The sequence below is a fragment of the Oenanthe melanoleuca genome, chromosome 2 (genome assembly GCF_029582105.1).
Source record: "Oenanthe melanoleuca isolate GR-GAL-2019-014 chromosome 2, OMel1.0, whole genome shotgun sequence".
In the NCBI taxonomy this organism is placed as follows: domain Eukaryota; kingdom Metazoa; phylum Chordata; class Aves; order Passeriformes; family Muscicapidae; genus Oenanthe; species Oenanthe melanoleuca.
The window spans coordinates 39,717,668-39,731,012 of NC_079335.1; the positions used below are offsets into that span (position 1 = coordinate 39,717,668).

At 38.1% G+C, this 13,345-nt stretch overlaps 1 protein-coding gene across 2 annotated transcripts in view; it reads left to right on the forward strand.

The window, feature by feature from the left end:
• The window catches only part of ST18 (ST18 C2H2C-type zinc finger transcription factor), a 168,820-nt gene that overhangs the window by 120,820 nt on the left and 34,655 nt on the right, over positions 1–13,345 (forward strand). For both annotated transcript variants that reach the window (XM_056483099.1, XM_056483100.1), the window contains 6 exons: positions 1,335–2,132; positions 4,884–5,018; positions 6,709–6,799; positions 8,292–8,396; positions 9,487–9,692; positions 12,832–13,043. In XM_056483099.1, the coding sequence (XP_056339074.1) occupies positions 1,335–2,132; positions 4,884–5,018; positions 6,709–6,799; positions 8,292–8,396; positions 9,487–9,692; positions 12,832–13,043 (1,547 nt within the window). The remainder of the gene's footprint in view (positions 1–1,334; positions 2,133–4,883; positions 5,019–6,708; positions 6,800–8,291; positions 8,397–9,486; positions 9,693–12,831; positions 13,044–13,345) is intronic.

Below are 13,345 nucleotides of genomic sequence, written 5' to 3' on the forward strand. Positions count from 1 at the left end.
TCATTATTGTACACATGTGGGTAGTTAAGTGGATTGAGAGAATAGTTCAATGAATTGGACATATTCACTGAAAATGCTTTTTATTTGTTTTCTGTAGTTCATAATACTTTAAAATTATCATAACCCTTTACACTTTCTCCTAATAGCTCACTGTGTTATTGAGAGAAACTTCATTTGCATTTTAGGCTATGCTTAATTTATTATTTAAACCTGGAGTTCTTCTGATTCAGGAAAGGACAGACACATCTTATGAAATAGTCTAAGCTTGTTTATTCATCCTCCTTTCTAGGAAGTAAAATGTTAAATTTTTCAGTTTATGTTGAATAGATCCCAACAAAAGAATGTACCCTATAATCAGCATTATTGAAGGGGCTAGTGTTGTGACTAAATTCTTCCCTTCATCCAAAAATGCTTTTAGTTACTATGGCAATATTTACTTGATCCTGGCAAAACCAGTGTTGATTTTAGAGAGATAATTACCAGAAAGGAAGATGATGGAGATGTATTTTTGAGTGTCCTTGTCAGAGGAAATGTTTATAAAAAATTAAATGAGATACAAAAGGCATATTGTCTTCCACACTGACAATCTCTCCTACATGCAGCCTTTATTACCTGCTGGCTGCTGCTTTTCTTCTGAAGAAAGATGTTTATAAAGACAGGATGCGTTTCAGTGGTGTCTTTAACAAGTCCTTTATGAGTCTGTACATAACAACCATTTCTGTTTGCCTGTGCATGACCTGATCTATCACTTAGTGTGGCAATTTCAATGATGACCAGGAGCTTGCCCTTTGTGAAGTCTTGTGGATCTTTCCATCAAGGTCTTTCATGGGATCTGGGGTGACTGGGAAAGCAATTAGGGTTTATTTTAAGAAAATATTTGGGAATCTTAGATGAAATAAAAGTGAAAATAGATCAAAGAAATATCAAAATGTGTCTATGTGCTTGTACAAATACATATATATACACACAGAGATTATATAGATTATTTACATATATGTAATATCAATGTATGGCACTTTATATTTACATACATATATATGACTCTGTGTGTGTGTATGTGTTCTAAAAAAATATGTTTTCACTGTCAGTGAGAAATGGGGATATACTTTTTTCTCATATGGAACTATAATATAAAGTATATATAGTCTTAGAAGGGTTTTTCATCATGCTACAAGCAGTCATTTCAAACAGATGCTTGGTGTGAATTCAATCATTTCAGAGTACCTTTCTGAGTAACAAAGCAGCAATTGGTAAGCCAATATCTTAATGCCACTTCTATAAGACACAAAAAATAGTTATTCTTACATATTTCTCTTGCCTTTTTTCTCATATAGAGGAGAGTACTACAAAATCATCTGAGGAAACCCCTCATTTGTGTGGGCAAGAAAATTCCAGTCAAAGAAAAGACAGCTACTCCAGCTATCAAGATGCCATGGCCAAATCTTCAATGAACATGGGAAAAGTAGCAAAAGATGCACCCAGTCAAACAGTGGCAGAAAATCTAAATGATAGTGGCATTCAATCCTTAAAAACAGAAAGCGATGACACTGATGAATGTTACCTGATTAGCTCAGCTGAAGGAAAGGAAAAGACTGCTATTTCTGACCCAAAATACTGTTCATCTGAGGAAAATGAAAGTAACTCTGAAATTATGGACAACGAGTGGGACAGCTCTTCGAATTTCTCAGAAGAAACTAGTGTAAAGCCCCATGTAACTCAGAAATACATTGTAGAGTGTAATCAACCCAGCATCCTGGAAGTCCCAGAGATTAAAAAGGAAGAGGTGGAATATGGTCCTTGTGAAACACTCTGTGACTCAGAAGCAGAGCTAAGAGCACCCCAGGAGCCTCCCTCCGATCCTTTCGAGAAGAGAATTCCGAATCTCTTCCCTGAAAGTGAGGAAGACGACAACGAGTGCCTGTCAGAAACCACAGACGTGTCAGTTGAGCTGGACAAAACAAAAGGCAACTTGAGTTTGCTGGAGCAAGCAATAGCTCTGCAGGCAGAGCAAGGGCATGTGTTTCACAGCACCTACAAGGAACTGGATAGGTTTCTTCTGGAGCATCTAGCAGGGGAAAGGAGACAAACCAAAGTTATTGACATTGCTGGGAGACAGATATTTAGCAGCAAACGTAAGGAAGTATTTTTGGCTCTTCTTGCTGGCTTAAGCATTTGTCCTGTGACTGATAGATGATTCTGAGCTGGGTTTTATAGCAACAGTAAAGAATCTGGAATTTAGCTGGTAATTTTGCTAATTATGTACCTTCACACTAGTGTCTCACGTCTAACCAGGTTAAACGCTAGGTACTTGGCTTCCTGCCAAACTGCTATGTGGAATCATCAGTAATGGGTACTAAAAGGCCTGTGTAGCTGGCACTGATATTCCTCCTCCTCCTTTTCCTCCTCCTCTCCTTCCTCCTCTGTAGGTTGCTAATACAAACCTCCAAACTTTCAGCAGCAGAATGACAAGGTGTTAAAACAGTGCTCAAAGGCAAGTTTAGGGTGAAAAATCGGCCCCTCCCAAACACACTACCTAATTCCTAAGACATGTGATTTCTGAGTTCAGTCTACTTCACATATCAATCATTATTACACCAAGCAACATTACATTTTGCTATATTCAGCACTTCTGAGCCAGGAGAGCACAAGCCATGCTCTTCTGCCTCAGTCGCCATCAGCATAAATACCAGAAAATTCCAAAATCTTTATTGTTTCTGAGGGTTTGTGGTATCCTACAAACCCGAAGGATCATCACTCAGTTTTCAACACTTAATCAGGCTTCCAGAAGTGGAGATTTAAAAGATTTAGGTTTGATATATAAACTGCATTGTCTTGTATGAAATTCCTCAATTGAGGATAATTACAGAACATCCAGAGATGTCATTTTATAAGCACAATCCCTTCTGTAGTAAGTAACAATACATTCATCTGTCCTTTGACTTTTCCTTTTGGCCTTCCAAACATCCCGAGGTCACCCTAGCATTGATGCAATTTCTGCTTTTGATAAATGATTTACTTTGGTATTTCTAATGTAACTTTAGAGTAGTCCCTGTGGACATTGCAAATATTATAGTAATTTGCTTATCTAAAGCATTTATTGTGAAAGAGAACTGACAGGCATTTTTAGGAGCTGCAACTGTAAAATATTTCCTGCGGTATTAGAGAAAAAATGCAGACATTTCATTTCTGTGTCTCAAGCAGTGTTTTCCTTAGGCTTTCTTAAGCTGTGCATGCATGGTATTAATTTACCTTTTTATTAAACTACATGAACCTTTATTTGCTCAGATGACTTTGGCATGTGCAGGAACTTTATAGATATCTTTCCTACCCTGAGAGCAGCCGTGCTCACCAGGCTCACCGTGGTGTCAGTGTGACTTTCTCACAGCACACATAGGAAAGAGCAGTGATGTAAGAATGGCAGAATCTATCCTTTCCTGCTTTACCTCATATCATAATTAGCTGTGGTTTCCAGGTGAGTTCAGAGGTAACACACCAGGCTTTGTTTGGGTTGCATAAGCACCATAAGATTGTAGTCAATATTGTATAGGGCACATAATTTTACCACTTTATATAATCAACTGGGCTTTATTTCTATAAAATCTACCACCAAATCCATCAGCTCTTAATTTTAATTCTTGGATGCAAGATCAGAAAAAGGTCTATTTCATTATAAACCTTTCTAATTACTGGAGGAAAAACTAAATCATATTTCAGGGTGTTTCTTTATTTTCTGTTCACTTGTAGTATTTTCCATTTGCAGTGATTCTAAAAAGCATGTGGTCTCCTGATGATGCTGAGTATATTTTCTTTCCTCCTTATTATTTATTTTATTTTTTTTTAATCTAAAACCTTGCCAGGAAGTTTAACCCTCAGCTGTCTCTGGTGATTCTGTCCCTAAGCACATTTTACCTCATGGTCCAGAAAAATGAGCTTGAAGGAGGCAGCTCACTGTGCTGGCTGCAGCTGTTTTCTTCCCCAGCACCAAATGCTGTTGGCAGCCAATCACAGATGGAGCTAAAACCATCCTCAGCAATTTATGCGGCCACTTCCTCCAGATTTCTCACAAGAGAATTTCTGGACCAGAAATCATTCCTTTCTCACCCAGACTTCAGATCCTGCATTGGAAATCAATTAAAGGTTTTCTGGCCAGTGAGTCCTGAGCACAATTCTAGGTGAAACAGAGGTTGGGGGTGCCCCGTGGCTGTTCCAGCGCAGTAGCTGTGGGGCTGGGCTGAGCCCTCTCCTTGGAAAGGGTATCGGCTGCTCCATGTTTGCAGGGTCTTTGTGGGCTGCTCCACAAAGCAGCATTGCCATGTGTACCAGAGGGAGCTGCTTGCCTTGCCTCTCAAATGTAAAGTGGCATGTATTCAGTCTCCTAACAAAGAGCCTACAGCCTAGAGATCTGTGATATTTAAGGAATGGCTTCTGGTTGAAATGCTTTTTGTTTGTTTGTTTATTTGTTTCACACCTCAGCTTTTATTTGGTTGTCCCAGCTTCCTGGAGTCTGACATTAACAGAGCAAAAGATTGTTTCTCCTTTTTTTTATTTATTCCTTTATAGATCTTGCTGTTGGCTCATGCTGCCAATTTTCTGGCTTATTGGATTGTGGCTTCTGTCCTGTTTGAGGCTCTGAATGGAATAAATGGCACTGCAGTCCTAAAGCTATATAGTTTAGCATGTAAATGGCATATTGGGAGAGGGAAATCATTGTTTAAAGGACACAGTGTGAAAACCTGATGTTTCAGTGCATACATCCCTGTTAAAACATTGTGCAAGAATTAAATCTGAAGTATAAAATAGAGAATATCACACTCCTAGGATCACTCAGCTGAGTGCAGACAGGGGCTAAACCCAAACAAAATCTTTATCTGATTTCTCTGCAGATTCACCCAGGCCTGAAAAGAGAGAAACCAAGTGCCCCATCCCAGGATGTGATGGCACAGGGCACGTGACTGGGCTGTACCCTCACCACCGCAGTCTCTCAGGCTGCCCACATAAAGTTAGAGTGCCACTAGAAAGTGAGTATCACCACCCTGCAGTCCAGAATAACAACTGGATCTGTCTCAGGATTGGGGGTAGTGTGTGCTTATGCTGGAGAAGAGTCCCCTTTTTCCTGCATGAGATTGCAGGATGAGACTGGGAAAGAAGCCATCCCACCTTCTTTGCCCCCCAGCTCACAGTCACAGTCCTGCTTCCCACACTTGTGCAGCTCAAGTGCTCCTCAGCAGCATCCTTACAAACAGCAGCAGGCTCCTTAGGCAGCCTGGGAAGAACAAGATCAGACAGCCTACCCCCACCTGCATGCTGCAGTCTCCTGAATCCTTGAGATGTTGCTAGCTCACACCTTTGCAAAGGCACAGACATCACCTGCTTGTTTCAGAGCCGTGGCCTCATTTGCTGCAATTGCACACAGGGGCTGCTTGTTTCCATTGCCAACAGATGAGAGAGGTCTGGGCATGCTTTTCCAGTGTCCCCCTCACTGCTGAGCTCAAAAGGTTATTTCCATCAGCGCATCCCAGCGCTGGTCCACAGCAGGTCCCTGTCCCAGTATCACACTAACCCCTTTATGCCCAGTCTAGCCTGAATTTCCCTGCTCATTTCTAACTCTGCTGCTCTGATTACACTGGCTTGACTGTGTATGTGTAATCCTGCAACATGATGCAATGAAATGCTGTGTAATAAGCCAAAACTTAATGTGAAACTCTCCGCTTAAACAACCTAGTTAGTCAGATTGTTCTTTGTGGGGGTATGCATAACAACAAATTAAAAGGATATTTGCACTTTACCAAAATCCTCTTCCTAACTGTAGCTCTCCTTTTTCTTAAATCTGGTACAAACCGTACTTATGGAAACATCTGCTGAATTAAGCAGGCTGCATTTGGAAGGCCTTAGCAACATTAACTTCCTAAAATGTTGAAATTAACAAGTCCTTGTTAATTATCATGCTTCCAATTAGATATGCTCTGTCCTGCTGGGGGAAAAAAAACCCAAACTAACCCAAACAAAAAAACAGAGTTAGAATTTGGTTCCTGGCAGAACAAACCTGTGGACTGAAAAGTCAACTTTTGTGAAACACTGAAGATGCATCATGATTAACACAGACATATCTGTCAGGTTTAGTGAAGGTGATCCACATCCAAGGGCATAAGAAATGTACAGGCAAGAAGTTGTAATCCCTACTGAGAGTGTAAGCTGATGCTTGGAACCATTACTGGTTGGTCCAAGGTTTTTTCAGCACAGCTCAGATGACAGAAGGTATAATGTTCAAAGGAACCTACTAAAAATATCTGATAAAATGTATAAACAGCCCTCCTGTACCTGGGAGCTTTCCTTCTCTGGGATAGAGAGGGACTGCAGCTCCATGTAACATGGACAGTGTGGCCCAGGGCTTCTCTGCCACCTGCATTTTCCAGTGTTGGTGTATAAAAGGCTTCATGATTTAACCTCTTTGCTGACTTCAACTTACATTCTTTTACAGTCTGTATAAACAATTTTATGCATGTGGGAAGCCACATCACATAAATAGACTGGTTTATGCTGGAGGTAGCATGGTCACTGTTGAAGGTTGGTTGTTTCCACTCTTATTTTGTGATAAAAATGTGAAAGAATTGAGAACCTGAGTTCAAAGAAGACGTGTTCATTTTTTTGAAAAACATGTGGTTTTAATTGATGCATTTTACTATCAACTTTTTTTATATTTCTCTTTAGTTCTTGCCATGCATGAAAATGTTTTAAAGTGCCCCACCCCAGGATGCACTGGAAGAGGACATGTCAACAGCAATCGCAACACACACCGAAGGTAGATCAGAGAAATTCCTGTCCACTCAAAACCTGACACGTTCTTGGGACTTAATTGATAGGCACATCTTGGAATTAGCTGCTAGGTACTGTACTGAAGAGTGTCTATGAGCTGCAAGGGCAGCCTGTATTATTTATAACCAAATAATTGTGTTTAATTCCATTATATTAAAAAATGGATGCAGCACAGAGGACGGCAAATTCCACTAGTATTTTCATAGATGAGATTTAAAGCTAAAATTTCATCACAGTCCTCACACTGAAAATTCTTCATGTACAAGGGGAAGGAATGAAAAATTATTATTGCTACAACTGGAAAACCCCATGGAAACTAAAACCCATTTGCTTTGCACCACTACATGCTGCTAGCTGTTGACAGGAGCTTCCAATCAAGGCATATTCCCTTTTAGCCAAACAGAAAATTTTAAGTGAACTATTAGAAAAGTTGTTTAAAAGCTCCACTTGTTATCCTCAGGAATGGAATCTTCCTGCCTGGAACCCTCCTGTCTGTTTAGCATGCTGCCTGCAGAGAGAAAGTAAAATTGAGAAAAGACTTCCAGACAGGCAGCTGGGGAATCACAGCTGGACTGCAGGTGAGGCAGAGAGCCACACTCTGTCTCCAGCAGTCCATTGCTGTCTGCACAGCTCTTGTCAGTACTATTTCTGCTGGAAGCAGTATATTCCATCACACTGCTTCTGGGAAAATATAGTGTCAGTCTTAAAATCAAACTTGGGACATAAGAATTTTAAAACCAACTTTCTTTGTTGATCTGAATTTTTGTGAGATTTTGGGGTTTATTTATTGATTGATTTGTTACTGCATGAGTACACAAAAAGTAAGATCTATCATATTGTGTTTAATACTAAAAATAGTCAATCTTTATCAGACATATGACAAGTTTGTCTAGAAGAATATATAAGGCACAAGCAGATTTTTTTCTTTGTTTTTCCTGTTTTAAATCCCTAGTCATCTTTGAAGCACATCAGCTGTATCATGAGCAAGCCATGAATAGGATAAGAAAAAATGTTCTAATCTAATAAAACAAACAGGAAAATACAAGCTAGCACAACTTGAAATGATAAAATGTGTTCTTTGGTAACAGTCTCTCATATATCCCTGGGTTTTCTTTCCCAAATTCACTTTCCTTTTAATCAGCAGGAGGCTTATATGCATGGTTTAGCTGATAAAGTAAATGTCATTTGTCAAAAAATTTACTAGTGACTTGCCAGACACAAAACATCAAAGCTGAACTGTGGAAAACTCCTACATGATTCAGTTTCCAGATATATCACCTAAAATACACAGATTTCACAGTTTTGCATTAAGGATTGAAAAACAGATGAATCTGAGCTATAACAGCAGTAGTTCCCTTAGATGCACAGACCATCAAAGTCACTGGTTTCCACAGAGAAACAGCAGACATCTCCTTTGCACAAGAATTAATTTCAATGTTTTTTTCTTGTTTCTTTTCTTCACCTTTTCTTTTCAACAGCCTTTCTGGTTGTCCAATTGCTGCAGCTGAAAAGTTGGCAATGTCCCAGGAAAAGAACCAGCTTGAGTCTCCAAAAGCTGGGCAGTGCCATGATCAGACTCACAGGTAGGAGCCCTCACAAGCCAGGTTCTGCAAACAAACAAGCAAACTCTTATTTATGCACAAGTTCTGTTGACTGGTCCTCAGATCTTTCACCCACTTCAGCTTTTGGCTCCAGTGGTAACCCAGTTTTCCAAGATGAACCCCTGCAGAACTATCTGATTCTCAAAATAAACCACCATCTTTCTGTTGGTTCTTGTGCTAACATGAAAGACAAGAGATGCATCTTTGGATAAGCAATCAAATATACCCTATTAAATCTTCCACACAAGTAACCTGATCAGAACAATCCATAGAATTTCTTCATTTTTAGTTTATTGGTTTAATTAGTTTAATTTATTTTTTATATAATGACATCAAAAAGGAAAAACACTTTTTATTGCAATTGTATTTTGTCTGAGTTATATGGACCCTACATACACACATAATTTGCACATCATTGGCACCACGACCATTACAACCTATTATATTCAGGTCTATTTGGGGACACTTTAATTTGTGGATTATTGACATGATCAGCTCTAATGGTTCCTTCAGAGCCATTACAGAATATTATGTCCATGTGTCTGCCAACTGCACATGCCTTAACTCTACATATGAAAAGTCCTAAGGAAATTACTAAAGACAAGTAGTTACTGGACATTAACTAAATGGAATAACACACCATAAATCATTTGTTCCTCCCAAATAGCAAAGATCATCTTATATTTATACCATATTCATTCACAGCAAAGTGAGAACAATACTAATCTGAAAAAAATAAAAGCTAGAAAAAATCTAGACAAATTTTTAGAACTAAAGGATATGGTAATCTAGCAGTAAGTCAGTAACTTCCTTGTAAATAGCCCAAACTACTATTAAAGAATACTGCATTTTTTAATGTCCTTTAGTTTGTGAAGTAGTTAAAGGAGTTTTTGACTACTAGTCAGCCACCATGTTCATGCTGTTTATTTCTTGTGTACACCCACCAGTAAGTTTTGCATGTGATAGTAAGACACTTTTGGATTATGAGATGCAATCATATCCTATTTTTCAAGACAAGGTTATTTAAAGACATTCTCATCTTTCTCCTTCATTCTTTTCCTCCTCTCTGCAGGACAAATTTAACAAAACAGCCTGAGGTATCTCATTACAATTACAGAACTTCACAGCCAGTCAGTTCCTCCAGAGGCACCCTGGTGAAAGAACAGGAGAAGTTTGGGAAAGTCCCATTTGATTATGCCAGTTTTGATGCACAAGTCTTTGGCAAACGCACAACAGCACCTGTGTCACAAGGTCGAAAAACACCTCAGTTCCTTGAATGTAAGCTGAACATTAAATTTTCTCTTGGAAAAGGGGCAAAATGTCAATGATTTTTTTTCCTTTTTGCTTGTCCTGCTCTCAAACTTCTAGAATTCTAAAAAGGTCTGTAGTAACTGTCTTTAATCACTTGTGTCTAGAATGTTAAATAGAACACTAATTTGCTAAATGTAGAATTTTAAAGCACTAAATATAATTACTAGAAATTTTAGGGTTTTGGTGCTTCTTTTGAAAGCAGTTATCAGTGGAAAAGAGGAGTAAAAAGGAATGCTTTATGTTTTACCCATTGCCTTCTTCCTTGATTAAGTTGTAATATCTTTATGGGATAGATGAGAAGTCCCATAGAGTGTATCTGCACAAGATGTAGTGAATTATAGTATAAAGAAATCCAAGTTAGGTTTCAAAGGTACTTCAGGTACCATTTAGGTGAATCTATACAGGTATTATTCCTCCCAGATGAGCATGTGCCCAAGCTACATTAATTCCAGGCCTGGGCTGAATTTGTTTTGGTGCCTCTTATTCCTGTACTAAATCGTATTTGCAGTGCAGTCATATCCAAGCATCAAATTGTTATCAAGATTCCTCTGCTTGAATCATTTACAGATTTGCTGAGATACTACTCTGTACAAATGAGATGCCACCGTTGAACACTGATGGTTTATTGCAGATGCTCTTCAGCACCTGCATAGGAAATATCAGCAAGGTTCTGCCATTGTATTGACCATTATAAAATATTCTTTAGTTTAAAGAAGCAAATGATCCTGTTGCCATGAAGGAAATGGAAATGTTTCATTCCACCAAAACTTGGGTCAGAAGAAAATAGATCCAGAACAATGTTAAGAAGACTTTTTGGTTGGCTTTTGTTCTGTAAATGATAAAAAGATTAGTAAAGGAAAATAAAATAGGAAAACAAATTTTGTCCCACTTACTCCAAGAAGAACATTCATAGTAAGGTGAACAGAAAAGCAATATATGTTGTTAATTAATAAATTAATATATAAATTAATTACAATATACATGTAACCATATAAAATATCATATATGTTTTATATATTTATATTTTTTTAATTTTAATATTTATTTGTGCATGTGTCTGAGTACACAAAAACACACATATGTGTTTGTAGGTATCTGTTTGTTGTGTGTATATATATAAATACTCTCTTTAAAATTGCAAATGAAAAGTAGATATTTATCTGACCTGGAAAATAGGCTTGCTTAAATGAAAGCAAATATATGCATTGCCAGCTTCTTGGGTGGCAGATTTTCCAATTTTGTTTGTAAAATTGAATATTCCCTATTAGCTGTCTCTTTGCACAGATGTATGTCTATTTCACAGGTTCATTTCAAGGAAAAAATGATTGAAATGTTTTTATACAAATGCAAATACATATATATGCAATTTATGTGTGAACTATATCAGAGCTGAAGTTTACAGCCTGTTGTTCTTGCAAAGATTGCAATGTGCAGCTATTATTTTAATGGAAAGGTGAAAGTAAAAGAGCTGGAGAGTGATTTAACTATTCAGGTATACAAAAGTTGGCAATAAGAAGCTGATGATGCAGTGATGGGTTCAGAGTCCTATGTAAATATGTAGCCAGACAAAAGCCCATCATTAGCCCTCTGTGTATTCTGCACTTGTAAATTTGGGGTTTTTTTAACAAAACATACACCCTTTATAGCCTGGGGTGGTTTTTTAGTTGGTTGGTTGATTGGTTGTTGGCTGTTTTTTATTTTAGGATAGGTAATAAAAAATGCACTTTCTGGTCTTTAAGCACAATTTAAATTCCATTGTAGTAACTGTTAAAAATGTAGACTATCTTGTTTGTGCTACAGTGCTGTGTTTACAGCAGGGTAGATAAATCCTTTTTAATTTTCACTAGAGAAAGGGAGGACTGAATCATGAGGCTTTCATGTATTGCTCTACTGAGATGCCTCCAGTGCTTAGAAAAATGGAATATAGCATTCAGCCACAGTCAAAGCACATAAACAAGCGTTTCTTTCAGAGCATCCCAAGTTTGAGGGAAGATGAGTCCTCCCATGCCTTGTGTAGCTCTTAGCATTAAAAAGCACTCAGCCAAAGCTCTACATCCAAAGGGATCCAGAGCCTTGGGGCTCAGATCTTTAGGGAAGGAGCAGATGGCCATATGCAGAAATGTTCTTGATGTATCTGGGTGTAGGCTGAGAAATTGGATTTTACTTAGTTTATCTTTGTAGGACACTGTGAGGGCTGCAGACAAAAGAAGTGATTATTGCTTCTTTACAGCTGAAATCATGATGCTGTGTTCTCTCTGCAACAGTTTATGCCATCTCAAGCTCCAAAATCCAGAAGAGAGAGCAGAGTTCTCTCTAACTGTTTTAGAGTAAATGCTACTGATGAAGAAAAAGAAGAACACATACTACTTTTGTATTTGAAAGTGCTTTTCTGTTCACCTGTCAGTATTTAATTTTCAGCTGACGTCCCTGTCCCTAATAAATCTGTGTATTATTCCAAACATAGCCAACAAAAGACTCTAAACACATGTATTTTCATTATTTTTTAAATTGTTTAAAGAGTGGACTTAAATTTCTAAATATTTCCACAAAGTATTTAGTATTGAATGTGCCTTACAGGTAATGTTTTTATCTGATTTCTCTGCTTAATTCAAGAGTTTTGTGGTCCTTAGTGACATAAGAAAAGCTATTTAAATGAGACTTATTCATCTAAGGAAAGTAAGCAGTGTTGTTTTAGCTAAGACTGGACAAGTCACAAGTTGTTTTTATGCACAATAGGTCTCCAAGAGGAAGCCTTTATAAGAATACATTTACAATTGCATTTGTCCACTGGAGTGGACACACTAATGCTTGCTCAGTCTTTCCTTGGACATCATTGTTTTTAATGCCTGAGTTAAGGATAAGTAAAATAAGAGTAAAAATCTCAGAAGGTTTGTTGACAGATGTGTATTTCTCAAGGAAAAATTAAATTATTGCATTTCTGAAGCCATTTTTACTGTAAACCCTTACTGGCAATAGCAAACAGATTGTTTTAAATGTAATCTTTGAATATTTTTTTTTTATGTATGACATCGCAGTCTGAGAAGCAAAACTATTTAATGGGAAAAATTTCATACACGCAATTGCTAATCAAATCTCTCTTCAACAGCAAAGCATTTTTCAAATGCAGTGAAATTTTCTAATCGACTGCCTAGCGCTAGCGCCCACACACAGAGCCCTTGCCATGCCAGCTCTTACAGCTACGGTCAATGTAGTGAAGACACCCACATAGCAGCAGCTGCTGCTATCCTCAACCTTTCCACCCGCTGCAGGGAAGCAGCAGAGATCCTCTCCAACAAACCACAGAGCCTGCCTGCCAAGGTAGGGTAGTCCAAGAACCTGGAGGGTGTGCTAGCTACTGAACTGTGCGAATAAACTGTCTTTCATGTTAGTGACTGCATTAAATCCCCCAAAAGGAGGCTTCTGTTTGCATGCTCTTTTGAAGAGAGGCAGAGAAAAAAAAAAAAAAACAAAACAGTAATGCAATGACCAGTTCTGATAAAAACTAAATAAATAGCAGGAATTATGTTGTTAATTCTTTTCATAATTGAGCCCTAATTACAAGGGGGGAGATTTCTGGGAGGAAAAAGTAAAAGGTTATTTGAAATCCAAAAACAGTCTGT